Here is a 16,080-nt window from a genome sequence, read left to right as displayed (position 1 = left end):
CCCAATGCCACATCTGGATGGCTTCCTGACACAGAGGGCGAGATCCGGTGCCTCCCTGCTTGTTGGTGTAATACATGGTTATCTGATTGTCTGTCTGAATCAATATGATTTGGTTGGACAGACGGTCTCTGAAAGCCTTTAAAGCGTTCCAGATCACTCGAAATTCCAGGAGATTGATCTGAAGACCTTTTTCCTGAAAGGACCAGGCTCCTTGAGTGTGAAGCCCATCTACATGAGCTCCCCACCCCAGGAGGGATGCATCCGTCGTCAGCACTTTTTGTGGCTGAGGAATTTGGAATAGACGTCCCAAGGTCAAATTGGATCAAATCGTCCACCACTGAAGAGAATTCCGAAAGTCGGTGGACAGTTGGATTACATCCTCTAGTTCCCCCGCAGCTTGAAACCACTGGGAAGCTAGGGTCCATTGAGCTGATCTCATATATAGACGTGCCATGGGTGTTAAATGAACTGTGGAGGCCATGTGCCCCAGAAGTCTCAACATCTGCCGAGCCGTGACCTGCTGAGATGCTCAAACCATGGACACCATGGACAGAAGGTTGTCTGCCCTTGTCGTGGGGAGATAAGCTTGAGCTGTCTGAGTGTTCAGCAGAGCTCCAATGAATTCCAATTTTTGGACTGGGGTAAGATGGGACTTGGGATAATTTATGACGAACCCCAGTAGCTCCAGCACCTTAATAGTCATTCGCATGGACTCCAGAGCACTTTCTTTCGAGGTGCTCTTCACCAGTCAATCATCGAGATAAGGAAACACATGCATTCCCAGTCTGCGTAGCGACGCTGCGACTACAGCTAGGCATTTTGTAAAAACTCTGGGCGCAGACGCCAGGCCAAAGGGCAGTACACGGTACTGAAAGTGCTGTGTTCCTAGCCGAAATCGAAGATACTTCCTGTGAGCTGGATGTGTGTGTAAGCATCCTTTAAGTCCAGAGAGCATAGCCAATCGTTTCCCTGAATCATGGGAAGTAGGGTGCCTAGGGAGACCATCCTGAACTTTTCTCGGGTAAGAAATTTGTTCAGGGCCCTTAGGTCTAGGATGGGACGCATCCCCCCTGTTTTCTTCTGCACAAGGAAGTACCTGGAATACAATCCCAGCCCTTCTTCCCCTGGTGGAACGGGTTGGACTGCTTGAGCCTGTAAAAGGGTGGAGAGTTTCTCTGCAAGTACCTGCTTGTGCTGAGAGCCTTAGGACTGACCTCCCGATGGGCAATTTGGAGGCTTGGATTCCAGATTGAGGGTGTATCCTAACTGGACAATTTGAAGAACCCACCGGTCGGAGGTTAAAAGAGGCCACCTTTGGTGAAAAAACATTACCCTCCCCCCAACCGGCAAGTCTTCCGGTACGGACACGTTTACTGAGGCTATGCTGAACTGGAGCCAGTCAAAAGCCCGTCCCTTGCTTTTCCTGGGGAGTATGGGCCTTAGACGCACGCTGTTGACGAGAACGAGCGCACTGGGGCTGAGCCTGGGCAGGCTGCCGAGAAGCAGGAGTGTACCTACACCTAGCATAGGAATAAGGAGCACTCCTCTTCCCCCAAAAAAACCTCCTAGATGAGGAGGCAATAGCAGAAGGCGCCTGGTGGGAGAGAGGATCCATAGCATCATTATGCTTCTTGATCTGATCAATAAGATCCTCTACTTTTCCACCAAAAAGGTTGTCCCCCCAGCAAGGAACATCCGCCATTCGCTGCTGGACAGAATGATCCAGGTCAGAGACATGCAACCATGACAGTCTGCGCATCACTATACCCTGAGCAGCGATCCTGGATGCTACATCAAAAGTGTCAAATGTACCCCTGGCCAGGAACTTTCGACACGCCTTCTGCTGACTGACCACCTGGCGAAAAGGTTCAGCCAACTCCGTAGGGAGTGCATCAACCAAGCTTGACAGTTTCCGTATCGAGTCCGCAAGTGCACACTCATGAAGACTACTACTACTACTACTATTTAACATTTCTAAAGCGCTACTAGGGTTACGCAGCGCTGTACAATTTAACATAGAAGGACAGTCCCTGCTCAAAGAGCTTACAATCTAATGGACAAATGTACAGTCAGTCAAGTAGGGGCAGTCAAATTGGGGCAGTCTAGATTTCCTGAAAGGTATAAAGGTTAGGTCCGAAAGCAACATTGAAGAGGTGGGCTTTGAGCAAGGATTTGAATCTTGGTGGTGAGCATAGCGGCCTGATACGTCTTCCTCCCAAAAGAATCAAGAGTTCTAGCTTCTCTGCCTGGGGGCGCCAAAGCATAGTCTCTAGTACTCCTGGCTCTCTTGAGGGTGGAGTCCACCACCATGGAATTGTGGGGTAACTGGGACATCATTAATCCAGGTTCACCGTGGATCCGATACTGGGATTCAGCTTTCTTCGGGACCACAGGGCCAGACAGAGGGGCCGACCAGTTTCGCATAAGGACTTCCTTCAGTACATTATACAGAGGAACTGTCACAGCCTCTTTAAGTGGAGAAGAATAATCCAGGACCTCGAGCATCTTAGCCCTGGGCTCATCCTCAACCTCCACAGAAAAAGGAATAGCCATAGCCATTTCCCGGACAAGAGAAAAAAGATAGACTCTCCGGTGGAGATAGTCTCCTCTCTGGCGGAGAGGAAGGATCAGAGGGAATCCCATAGGACTCATCAGAAGAAAAGTACCTGGGATCTTCCTCTGACTCCCACGAATGCTCCTGCTCAGTGTCAGATAAAGCCTGTGTTAAGGTACTTCAACACTGAACCTGCCTCGACGTCGAGGAACGATGTCCTCTATGGCGATGTCAAGAGGCCGACGCCCAGTCTGACTGCGGCAAAGCTCCCTCCACCGATGTCAAAGGAGAGTCGACCTGGGCGGCAGCTGATGCCGATGCCGCAGGCGGAACCGAAGTCGGAGACCTCACCGCAGGAGAAGGGCCAGACACCGCTGCAGCAGATGGTACAGAAGGCGCAAGCACCCCCGACATCGAAGCTGACTGACATAGCAGTCCCTCCAGAAGTTCTGGAAACAAGGCCCGGAAGCGCTCGTCGAGAGCCGCCATCGGAAAAGGCTGTGGGGTCGGTGGAACAGGCGGTGTCAGAATCTGTGAAGGCTCGGGAGCAGGCATTGGGCTGCCAGGAGACCGACACATCGGCACCTCCTGTATCAAGGGGGAGCGATCCTCTCGGTGCCAACTCTCTCGACACCCCGGAGCTCCTGGTACCGTGCGTCGAAGGAGAACGATGACAGTGGTTCTTTGCCTTCGCTCAACGCCCGTCATTGAGACTCCTCGGTACTGATGAGGAAGACGTGGAATCCTCACGTCTCCTCGGGGCCGGGTCCGACGAAGGTCGGTCCCAGGGGGCCTGCATAACAGGAGGCCTCGAGACAAGTGGAGACCCACTCGATGCCTCACTGCTCCCAGCGCGAGCTGGTCTCTCAGCAACCATTACCTCTGCTCCTGACGTCGATGCCGACGACCTTGGTACCGATGTCGATGTCAAAGGACCGGACCGAGCCCCAAAAAGCTTTTCTCGTTGGGCTTCTTGAGAAGCTTGGGTCCGTTTCTTCATACGAAGACACAGACTACAAGCGGCTGGGCTATGGTCGGGCCCAAGGCACTGGATACACCAGGCATGGGTATCGGTATCTGAGATGGTCCATTTGCACCAAGTACAACGTTTGACGCCGCTGGGTGTCTTCGATGACATGGAAGGAAAAACGGCTTCGACAAAATCAAAAGATGCGATTGTGCCTATTAAAAGAAAAAAGGGCACAAAAAGAAAGGAAGAACCCGACCGCGTGACCTAAAGCCAGCCGCGTCAAAAAACACAGGAAATTTAAAAAGGGGGCTAAACTAAGAATAGCTACGCGGAGTTTTTATTTTTTTAAAGAAAAAATGACAAGAAAATAAAGAATAATAGAAGTCGTCAGACTCTTTTCCTGGGCCTTACGAGGAGTACAGAAAAAACCTGTCACCTCATTTGTGGACAAGAAAAAACTGAGGAGACACGCTCAACGCGACCGGCAGGAAGTTGTCCGTGCATGCGCAGTGCGCGCGCCAGAAGGCTCTGGCAAAACTTTTTAATTTTGCTGGTGAAAATTTGCCGTTTCCTGGGCCGACACAGACATCAACCCACATGTGAGAACAAGCAGCCTGCTTGTCCTCGGAGAAATAATGCATCTGATTTCACCATAATATCAGTGCTGGAGGATCCTGCTGTATCCAGTATAACAAAATACAAAACAGGCTTTTCTTATAAATAAACACTATCATTCTCCAAATCATCCTCCAGATCCTATAAATGTATCTCGGCACTTTTTGGAACGGGACGCTTCATCACCATATTCGATCCCAAAACTGTGCAATTATCAGACAGTTCCACCAACAATGATAACATATCCCCAGTGTATCCCCACACTTGATGTAGTCTGTGGAACATTCTGTAGTGAGTCCAGTTTATCACTACCATTACAATGAATTTCTCTCATTAAGACACAGTCATAAAATCCACTCCTCCCTTAACCCCTTCTAAATATTCCCCTACTGTGTACTCCTCCTCTATATCCATAGCCCATGGCATTTGAAATGGACAGTCCTTTAATTGTTTTCATACATTCCATGTACAAGATGCCAAGGTACCCAGTTCCAGGCTGGAGATTTTGGGCCAGTCCTGGATTTCTAACCACACCATCCTGGTATATGCAGCACTGTTTTCAATGGGCAGGATCAGGCATTACAAATCCCACACATTTTGGAATGTAAGTTCAAAACCCGTTCTGATCAAAAATCTCCAGCCTGGAACTGGGTAGCTTGGCATCTCTTCATGTAACACCTCCCTATTAACCCCTTCAATTCTGCTAAAACTGATCAAATGCAGCATTCCTCCACACCTGAGATACTCACATTTTTACACCACCTATTAAGAACAATCAGCTAACCCTAGTACAACGCCAGTACTTTCTCAATATTATTCAACACACTTGCTTAATCCAAAATTATATCACAACTGTAGGAGGGATCAGGCAGACAGTGCAACTACACTTAAACTAAGCAAACAGGTAAACAGAATATTACATAAGAGTTGCCATACTGGGACAGACGGAAGGTCTATCAAACCCAGTATCCTGTTTCCAATCGTGGTCAATCCAGGTCACAAGTACCAGTCTACCCCCGTATTTGAAATAATCCTTTTCTTTTTACAAACTGCAGTGTTTAAAATAAAACGGTACAGCAAGCTGATTATCTCAGGATTCCTCAGATGTGATGTTACTGGAACATTTAATATTCAAAACAGCCAAGCTATCTGATGGAAAATACTCTGCTATCAATACAAGAACAAATGGATTGAGAAATGAATGAAAGAAAACAATAATAAATAAATAAATAAATAAATAAATAAAACACACCTTGTCTATACAATGACCTACCTATATGATAAAGTCCAATCCAGTCTGTGGGGTCCACTTCCTCCTTAATATCCCAGTATATGATGAAGTTCTGAGACTGTCCAAGTGTGTATTCATACATACTTGCTGTTAGGCTAGAGCGGCTGTCAGAGGTCACCAGGTCAGTGTCACTGTTAGCACGCTGAATGCTCACATTTTCAGACATGGCACTCTGTGACGCCAGGCTTTGGAGGTTCTCTGGGCTCAAGGTATAGCGAAGATGAGGGTTGCGTCTCCGCACAAAGAGCAAGTGTTCCCGGGCTGAAGTGGCCATTTTCTCCACCTCCTCTTCTTCCTACCCTCTGATTCTTCTTTGAAAGTCTGTTCAAGACAAAGAAAAGTATGAGGCACGTAAGTTACCTTTGTACGGAATGGAATCCAGTTCTAAGAGATTAAAACTTGGTCACAACATTCCTAAAACTATGCTTGCCTATCAAACATGGTACACAGATCATTAGACTATCCAATACTACAATCTTATGTCAACACAATTCAGTATTAACTGGTTTTGCAGTTACTTAGCTGCTCACAGGTTATTAGGTCATTGTGTTTGAGATTACATGATGCACCTTGGCACCAAACAGGTTTAAGGACACAAGTCATTTATTTCTACAAGCAAGACACCTAAGAATTCTACAGCAAAAGTCTTGAATGAATGCAATAATTCAATTTAGGAGTGAAGGAGTAGCATAACGGTTACTGCATCAACCTGAGATCCAAGGGGAATGGGGTTCAAGTCACATTTCATCTGTTTGTGATTCTGGGCAAGTCATTAAACCCTCCATTGCCCCTGATACAAAAAAATAAGTACCTGTATATAATATGTAAACCACTTTGATTGCAACCACAGAAAAGCAGCATGCCAAATCCACCCCATTTTCCTTTCCATACCATACTAGTATAAATGTGCATACAGGTTAAATAATTCAAATATATACTTTTTAACAAAAAGAAAGTTGCACGATCTTTCTTACATGGGGGGATAATTTCCATTCATTACTTTACATTCCATCATATACAAAAAGAGTGCTAGACAGAAAACAAAAAACACATAACAATCAACTATACAAAAACTTTCAATAAAACAATAAAAACAAAAGTCAAGCCAAGACTCAAAAACTTGCCTTAAAAAAAAAAGCTTTCAGTTGCTTCCTGAAAATTAAAGTTCAGGGCATAACAAAGCCCAGGTGCCAGGCTATCATAACTTGCTCAGGTGCTTGAGATTTCAGGTCCCCCTAAATTGTTTCAGAGTGGCCTAATGGTTAATGCAACTCCTTGTGACTCTGGGCAAGTTACTTAAGCCTCCATTGCCTCAGGTACAAAATAAATATTTGTATATAATATGTAAACTGCTTTGAATGTAACCACAGAAAGGTGGTATATCAAATCCCATCCTCCTAGTCTTGACCACCTTCACCACAGAAAAAGGCTCTCCTGCAGTCTGCACTGTGCAGTTTGGCTCTCAATACGTTTATGCCACATGGTGCAGGAACAACCTACTAATCTCACAGTGTCAAAACTCATGAGACTCAAGACAGCCTGATAAGCAATATAAGCCTATAGACCACATAACGTAAACTTACTGAGAGCCTAGACACATAGCCCAGATGGCTGGAAAGTCCATTTATGAAATGACAGCATTGATAATAGTGCACAGCAAGGTGAGGTAAATAGCTACAGCCTGGAAGGTACATCAGCTGGCTAGTTACCTATGGGAGTAATTGATGAGATGGGGGGAGGGGTTGAGACTGCTGCCACTGGAACTGGGGTTTGGAAGAAAGAGACCAAGTAGATGAGGGCACAGTTGGGGGACACGAGACAGAGTCAGACTCGGTGAGGACAGATTGGGATGAGCAGGGATATGAGAGAGAGAAAGGGAGGCTTATTGGGGGGGGGGGGGGGCTGGTCATGGCAACAGGTGAAGCTAAGAGGCAAATACCTCAGAGACAGTTATCAGAGTTGCATTTGTATACTGCTGATAGTATTTTGGGAGAGTGGGCTGTTGGTTTCTGCCAGCAGTTTGCAATGCTGCCATATGACGTCCAAGTTCAATTGTAGATGTTTTGCGAAAACATCTAAAATTCTCATCCTGAACATAGCAATTTTTGAACTGGAAAAACATCTATTTTTTTGTTTTAAAATTTGCTATTTTTGTGCACAGTACGTGTTTCTTTAGGTACTGTTAAAAAAAAAGAGTCCTAGAGAAAAGCCCACAAAAACAAGCCAAAGGCAACGCTGTGTGACACCATTCCTAGTAAACTGGCCACATAAACATCCCAGCAGAGGCAGCCTAATGGTCAGTGCAGTGGATGTCACATAAAGGGACCCAGGTACAAACCCCACCTTAACACCCTTATTGTGTATTGTGATCCCTCCAGGAACCCCTAAAAACCTACTGTACCTAACTGTACACCACTATAAAAGCCCTCAGGTCTGCAGGTGTCTCCTACCTATAGATATAGTTGGCATTTTGTGGGTTTTGGTAGGCTCACAATTTCCTCCACAAGTGTACTAGTTACAGTGGGATATGGACCTGGATCCATTTCTCTACAGTCCACTGCACTGACCACTAGCCTACTCCTGAGACCCAGCTTGCTGCTCTAATAGAAACAGCCATAATATCTGAAGCTGTCACAGAACCTGGTATGTACTGTCAAGGTCACATCATTGGCAGTGACCACTGGGGGATTAATGGGGATCGTGCCTTAATCCCAACAGTAGTCAGTTGGTCATGTAGGGCACCTTTTTATGACTTAGTCATAATTGAAACAGATCCAGATAAAAACATCCCAATTTTTGCTCTAGACGTTTTTATCTTGTTCCATTATCCCTGAAAAATGTTCAAATTCTGGACCCGCCCAACTCCCACCCAAAACACGACTCCTTGCAATTTAGACAAACAGCGGAGAAAACCGCCTCAAATCTGAGTTTAGAAAATCATGATGTTAACATTTTCCCATGAAAAACATCCATCTGCCACTTCATGCTGCTTTTGAGACGTTTTTCTCTTTTGAAAATGAGCGCCATGGGGTCTTATTTATTAGATTCTTTTTCATTCAGGCAGAGAAAAATGAAAGCAGCCTTAGTAAATCGGGCCCTAATGAGCTGAGGCAGATCTCAGAGAGGATGCCTCAACCCCTCCCCTCAAATGTCAGTGGAGACAATGATGGGAAGGAGGGAGCAACAAGAAAGATCTCAACTCCTGGCTTCTAGATTCAAAGACTACAACACAATACTAGCATTTCTATTCTGCAGTACCCATAAAATGCTGCAATGCGGATTACAAGAGACTAGACATTTCTAGGATATCACAAGTTTCTAAAATGAAAACTAATTTTATAAAAGTTTCTACATAAAATAATTTTTTCCTTAGGTGAAAGCAGCTAGGATGAGAGAAGCGTTACATTTGTAAGAAATTTTGTAAAAGAAATGTTTTTGATTTTATATAAAACCTAATATAATTAGTTACAGATCTGATGTCTTGTGGTAATGAATTCCAGATCAAAGGCCTAATAGAAGATGGTTGATGAAAACACTTCTTTTAATTTAATACCTTTCATAGCTGGAAAATGTAAGAAGATATGTCAAGGTCTGAAATAGCTTAAATTCTGATTTCAATTTCTTATCATTCTTTCATTCATTTTTGTCTATAATCTTGTTTTACTTCTCATTCTGTTTTGTATTGTTTTCCACATTTCTTCTTGCATCTGCTCCTTTGTCTCGTCTGATGCTATGCTCCCTCTCTGTCCCCAACCTGCCTCTGCTTTTCCAGGCCATATCTTTCCCTCTCTTCTTCTCAGTCTCTTCATCTCCACGCCCCCCTCCCCAATATTTCCTGAAGTCTTCCTCCCTATAGCCTCATCTCCCTCCTTTCTACTAACTTTTCATCCTTCCGTTTATCCCTACATTCTTTCCGCTAGCCTTTGCCTTTCCAACATCTCTGCCCTCTCTTCATAGCTGTTCGTCCCCTCCTCCCCCAATTTTAGTCCTTCTCCCTTTCTCCCTCCCTTCTTTCTTTAGTCTCTGAATTAGCCTTACAGCCTGCCATCATCTGTCTGTAGGTTTACAGATTGTATCCCTGTCCAGTCCTTATCCTTTCACCAGAGACTCTTGCTGCTGTGGCCAAATGCCCTCCTGCTGCAAGGCTCTGGTTTGCTGTGATCCAGGCAGCAGCTGCTTCATTGGGCTCAGCAGCAAGGGCTGAGAAGACTATTAATCACAGATATCACTGGGCTGGTCACAAAAAGTAGCAGCAGCAGTAGACATCAGTAGCACCAACGGAGAGAGAGAGGGGGGAAAATGGGTATTAAGGAGAGACAAATTCTACAGATAATGGTAAATTCATAAAGACTTGCCACAGCCCTGGAGTAATGAGGGACTGGAATATAAGTAATAAGGATGTGCACAGTTTTTTGGTTTGTTTGGACTCTTATTTGATTTTGGTTTGTTTCACACATTCATTTTAGTAAACATATTTTTAGCAAGCATTAAAATTTGGGCTGCAAGTTGATTGCAGTTAACTTTGCGATTAATGCATTAATTATTAATTGCAATTTTAAACAATTAATCAGGTTGCAGTGTCTCCTGTATCCTCCAAACATCTCTTCCACTCCCAACTTCTGTCCTCGGCATGATTCAGCATTTTTCCCCCATCATCGATTCAACATCATTTTCCCCTCTACTTCGGTCTACCTTAAAGATGGTCTTCTATTCATCCCTTGCAGTGTTGCACATACGTTGTCGGTGGTCTGCTCCCAAGCTTTCCCTCTGACTTGTCCCACCCATGCAGAAATAGAAAGTGATGTTAAGAGGACGTAGGACGGGCCAGAGGGAAAGCTTTGGAGCAGCAGACCACAGGCAGCATATGTGCAACAATGCCACTGCCGGGGACCAACCAAAGACTCAAAGCAAAACTTTAAATGTCTTCAAAATCTGAACAGGGCACAGAGGGATGCACTTACAACTCTGGTCGTCTTGTTGGGCATACTGGATGTCATCATCTACTATATTATATATTATTATTGTATATACTACCAACTCTGATTCAAATAAATTTGAACTATGTATTATTTATTTATTACATTTGTATCCCACCTTTTCCCACTTATTAGTAGGCTCAAAGTGGCTTACATAGTTCCGGAGAGGTGGTTACAGACTCCGGTGTGAACAAATACACTAAAGAAGTATCAGTAAATAGGTTGGGGTGATTCAGACAAAATGTTAGGGTGTGATCATGGGTCGGGGTTGAAAACTGTCTGTTTCCTGATTAAAATGCCATATTTCATTATTCAGTGTTTATGTCAGATACTGTGGGGTATGCCTTCTTGAACAGGTGAGTTTTTAGGGTTTTTTTCGAAATTCTAGATGATTATTCATAGATTTCAGGCGTTTTGGTAGAGAATTCCAGAGCTGTGTGCATATGTAAGAGAAACTTGATGTGTATTATCCCCCTTGCACCACAAAATCTATATCACCACCTCCCCCTTGCATCCCAAAATCTATATCACCATCTGAATACTTCTATGCATTAAAATAGTGAAATAAATGCATAGTAGTCAGCTGCTTAACCATTGCCTTGCTTTTGAAGAGAGAGGCCCCTTTAACACAGCTGCCCCTGCATACACACACACAGAGCAAAATTCTCAGGTTCTGAGCTGCTGTGTAACCAGGTTTACTGTTACTTGCTAGTAAATTAAATGGAGTGCTGTGCTCACAAGGTTATCTAAAATGTCTGTAACACAAAGGGGTGGGAACTTTTCAGATGCACAGCTGCACAAGTGCCCAAGATTTCCATGATGGCAACCTCAGCCTAAAGTGGATTGGTCCAGTATTCAGTACCATCATTCTTCAAACCACTTTGGGTCAGTGAGGGAAGGAGATGGTCTGCAGCTGTGACTAGCTCCTGCCTCACCAGGCAGCTGGCTGCATAGACTCAGAAAGCTGGCACTGTGGACAACAAAATGAGAATCCCCAGGGCTGCTTCTCCTCCTCCTCCCCAGTACATCCTTTCTAAACAGAAAGTATACATAAGGCAAAATTAGACTTGGCAGGACCCAGACCAGCAGTGCACACTCTTGAACTGTTCCTGTGCTACTGGTCTTTGGTTTCTGTAAGAACAAGGAGGTAAGATGGGAGGGAGTGAGCTGGATGGGGGGGGGAGGAGAATGGTGTGGGATATGGGGGAAAATGGAAGGGAAAGGAAAAACATGGGAAAAGGAGGGGAAATGTAGGAGATGTTTAGTTTTAGTAGGGAGAATGCTAGAGGTGGAGTATTTCGATTTTAGCAATGTCTTTGACATGGTTCTGCATAGACGACCAATAAATAAACTGAGTGCCCTCAGTATGGGCCCTAAAATGACTGACTGGGTTAGGAACTGGTTGAGTGGAAGGTGACAGGGGGTAGTGGTAAATGGAGCTCACTCTGAAGAAAGAGATGTTACCAGTGGTGTGCTGCGAGGTTTGGATCTTGGACTGGTTCTTTTTAACATTTTTGAAAGTGAAATTGCTAAAAGGCTTGATTCTTTGCAGATGATGTCAAAATCTGTAATAGGGCAGATAGACACCCCTGATGGTATGGATAACATGAGAAAGGACCTAGCGAAGCTTGAAAATGGTCCAGAATTTGGCAGCTAAGATTTAATGCTACAAAATGCAGGGTCATGCATTTGGGCGAAAAAAACAGAGGGTGAAGAACTCTTGTGTATGAAAGGGGAGCAGGATTTAGGTGTGATCGTATGTGATGATCTTAAGGTGGTCAAACAGGTAGAAACGTTGATGGCAAAAGCTAGAAGGATACTTGGGTGCATAGGGAGAGGAATGGCCAGTAGGAAAAAGGAGGTGATGATGTCCCTGTATAAGACTCTGGTGAGACCTCATTTAGAATATTGTTTACAATTCTGGAGACTGCACCTTCAAAAAGATATAACCAGATGGAGTCGGTCTAGAAGGTGGCCACTAAAATGGTAAGTGGTCTTCCTCATAAAGTGTATGGGCACAGACTTAAAGATCTCAATATGTATACTTTGAAAGAAAGGCAGGAGAGGGGAGATATAATAGAGACATTTAAAATACCTACATAGCATAAATACACAGAAGGTGTCTCCTTCAGTTGAAAGGAAGCTCTGGAATTATGGGCATGAGGATTTACACCAACCGAACCATGGAGTAAATCCCCGGGATACCCTGAATTCTAACACACTACACATAAATCCTAGAAACGCCCCTGAACTACCCATGCCCCTCCCGTGGACACACCCCCTTCCAGATCCACACAGAGCAATTTATGCGTACATCTTTATAGAATAGCGACTATAAAGATGCTTGCGTAAATTCCAATTATAGCCAATAATCAATATTTAGCACCCAATTATGGATGCTAATTAGCTCATTAAGCAATTTAACTGTGTGCATAATTGAGGCGTGTGCCCAAATTTATGCATGCAATTTTGAGCACAATATAAAGAATTAGGGGGATGGTCTTTATCTGCCTTCATTTTCTCTGTTTCTACATTTGTGTCTCCCTGGTTCACAGATGAAAAAGACTAAACTCTGGTACCACAAAAACATGGTTAAGATCTAGATTTATTTGCCTAATTTGATCACCCTGAAAACCTACCTTGCCAAAAGTACTCAAGGACCATTGTTCACCATCCATGTCTGCCTCCTAGCAATTTCCTGCTAGAATCTAGGCTTTTCTAAATGTGACCATCTCTGGAAAAACATGACTAAAGTCACGGATCCCTTCTGAACTAACATGCTCAATTTCTCCAATATTACTAGCAGTGACATCTTTGAACTTCTGTAACTTTTTTTTATTTTTTCAGATAACGGGATGGGGTTTGGACCGCTGTATTACAAATTATTTGTTCTACTACAATTCATGAAAACCTCATGTTTTGTTTCTGGTGACTTTAGTCATGCTTTCCCAGAGATGGTCATAGTTCTTCCAGCTCTGGACGTTTTAGCAGTGAGAACATTTTTCACACTGTAACTGCATATATATTCTCAAAGATATCACAGAAAAGTAAAACTTTCTATTACCACAGTGAATGACATTTCAGATTCATATTATATCAGCCCTAGCCAAAATTGTTATGAGCCAGGGAAATTATTTTGGCTTAGAATTAAATATTTGTGAGTTTCATTTTGCTTTTTTTGTTTTTGGCTCATGTTTTGGAGAGGATGTGTTTGTCTGGGTTCTTTCTTTATGCTCCTTTTTTTTCCCCTCCTGCTTCCCATTACTACAATAGTTTTTGAAGCTACTGCCTGCTCATCTCCTAATCTCCCTGGGCTCAGAAGCTCTCCCTGCTCTGTGTGAAGCCAGCAGCAGGGGCTAACTTATTCTTGTCTGGCTCTATGCAGGCTAATGAACAGCTAATTTTATTTATTTAAAAATATTTAATTACTCTCCCACAAAAGTGCCCAAGGCAAGGTACAAAGGAGAAGAAATAAAAGCACTCATAATAAACAATCAATGACATTCTAGTTGCCCGGGTGACCAGGATTTTCCACATCCAGGAATTATAATGGCAGAAGAATACAGAAATAGCACCAGTCATCTGAGATTCCACCAGCCAAAGACCTTCCAAAGGCATCTTGATATGTTGCCTCTGTGCCTCCCTGGTGCCAGCAGGGATACTGGCAGAGCTGGGTCCCCCAAGTCCAACTGCCCCTTTCCACTCTGCCACCACTAGTGATTAACAGGTTAGACATATTTTAAATAAATAAATAACATATATTCCTGCCCCCCCCCCCTTTTCTCTCAGTCCCCCTTCCAAAATGTTTCGGAAGCACTGTGGGGAAGCCTTAGGTCTCCCTTCTAATCTGTTGGGAGGGGGGTCTCAACCCAGTTTCAGGACACACCCTAGTCATTTTCAGGATATCCACAATGAATATGCATGACAGAATTCTGCACAGAATGGAGGTAGTGCATGCAAATTTATCTCATGCATATTCATTGTGGATATCCTGAAAAACTGATTGGATAGGTGTATCCCAAGGACTGGGTCCAGATTCCCTGCTAAAATCAATTCACATCAACAAAAGCAATTCGTTCCCTGAGCATGGGGACTGCAGAGATTAAAGGCTAGTCATAGATTTCTATCAATCCCTACCCAGATGCATTATGAGACCTTCAGCACTGGATTCAATGGGTAGATTCAGGGACTACAAATACTACACTGCTTTGGGCAGTGGCGATCCTAGGTCGGCTGCCACCCGGGGCGGATCGCTGCTGCGCACCCCCCCCCCCCAGGTGCAGCGGGGTCCGTCCCCCCAAGGTGCAGCACGACCCCCCCCCCCCCCCGTTGCATTATTGGCTGCTGTAGTGTGTAGAGAGCAGACGCGCGCCTGTCGGCTCCACCGGCTCCCTGCTCCCTCTGCCCCGGAACAGGAAGTAACCTGTTCCTGGCCAGAGGGAGCAGGGACCCAGCAGAGCTGACAGGCGCGCGGCTGCTCTCTGCACCCTCCAGCAGCGTGCACCCGGGGCGGACTGCCCTACCCTTCCTACGCCACTGGCTTTGGGATGTAAGTTCATCCCTCCTCTCCCCTCCACGTCACTGCCCCTGCAGGAAGACCCCGGAGGAGTGCAGCGACATCAGAGGGGAGAGGAGGAGCAAATGCAGAGATGACAGCCAATGCCAGATGGCTGTCTACAGAGCCGTGTTTCAGGTTTAAATTCTTTTTTTGGCTTTTTTCTTTTTGTACCAGCCGCTGCTGTTCAACAGGAGACGCAGCAGCGGCCGGACAGCGTTAGTATTGGCGGCTGCGGGTGGCGAGGGGGTTGATGTGCCCGAGGGGGGGGTAGGGGCTTGGGTGATGCGCTGGGGGGGGTAGGGGTTTGGGTGATGCGCTGAGGGGGGAGGGGAGGGTCGCTGGACATGGGTGGCTGCAGGGGGAGAGGAGGGTCACTGGACATGGATGGCTGCAGGGGGGGCAGGGAAGAGGGAGGTGGGGAGGGGGTCCTGAGACCAGATGGGTGGCTGCAGGGGAGGGCAGGGGAGACAGAAGGGACGCTGCAGGGGGGCAGGGGGAGAGGAGGGTCGTTGGACATGGGTGGCTGCAGGGGGGCAGGGGAGAGGAGGGTCGCTGGACATGGGTAGCTGCAGGGGGAGAGGAGGGTTGCTGGACATGGGTGGCTGCAGGGGGGGCAGGGGAGAGAGGAGGGCCGCTGCACATGCGTGGCTGCAGGGGCAGAGGAGGGTTGGTGGGAAGGGGGTCCTGAGACCAGATGGGTGGCTGCAGGGGGCAGGGGAGACAGGAAGGACGCTGCAGGGGGGGGGATTACCTTGTTAGCGCCCGCTTCATTGCCTACCGAAACGGGCCTTTTATACTAGTCATAGAATAAAGTTCAAGTGAAAGACCCATAGGGAGTGAGAAGGATGGGGGGAGTTGTAGCATTGAGGTAGAAGTGGTACAGTGCAGAGAAAAATGGAGGGGGGACATCAATTATGAGTCTTGAGGGGTGGTTCTATACCAATACCAGCTGATTCATCCCAGGCCCCACACTCCCAGAACCCTGGGAGAAAACAACAATAAATGTTATTTGAGATTCATGGATTTCTCTTTGCGTGCCCCTCACCTCTAGTTCTCTTCTGGACCATATAGCTCAACTGTAAACCACCTTGATTTTAAATTGTGATCAACAAATAA

The 16,080-nt window shown here is 45.6% G+C and overlaps 1 protein-coding gene across 2 annotated transcripts in view; it reads right to left on the bottom strand.

Moving 5' to 3' along the window:
* HECW2 (HECT, C2 and WW domain containing E3 ubiquitin protein ligase 2) overlaps nucleotides 1–16,080 on the bottom strand; it is a 535,594-nt gene that overhangs the window by 358,073 nt on the left and 161,441 nt on the right. For both annotated transcript variants that reach the window (XM_030209455.1, XM_030209456.1), the window contains one exon: nucleotides 5,413–5,751. In XM_030209455.1, the coding sequence (XP_030065315.1) occupies nucleotides 5,413–5,704 (292 nt within the window). In that variant the 5' untranslated portion in view covers nucleotides 5,705–5,751. The remainder of the gene's footprint in view (nucleotides 1–5,412; nucleotides 5,752–16,080) is intronic.

Source organism: Microcaecilia unicolor, chromosome 7 (assembly GCF_901765095.1).
Source record: "Microcaecilia unicolor chromosome 7, aMicUni1.1, whole genome shotgun sequence".
Taxonomy (NCBI): Eukaryota; Metazoa; Chordata; class Amphibia; order Gymnophiona; family Siphonopidae; genus Microcaecilia; species Microcaecilia unicolor.
The sequence above is the reverse complement of the archived record's forward strand: the minus strand, read 5'-3'. Positions and strand labels throughout refer to the sequence as shown.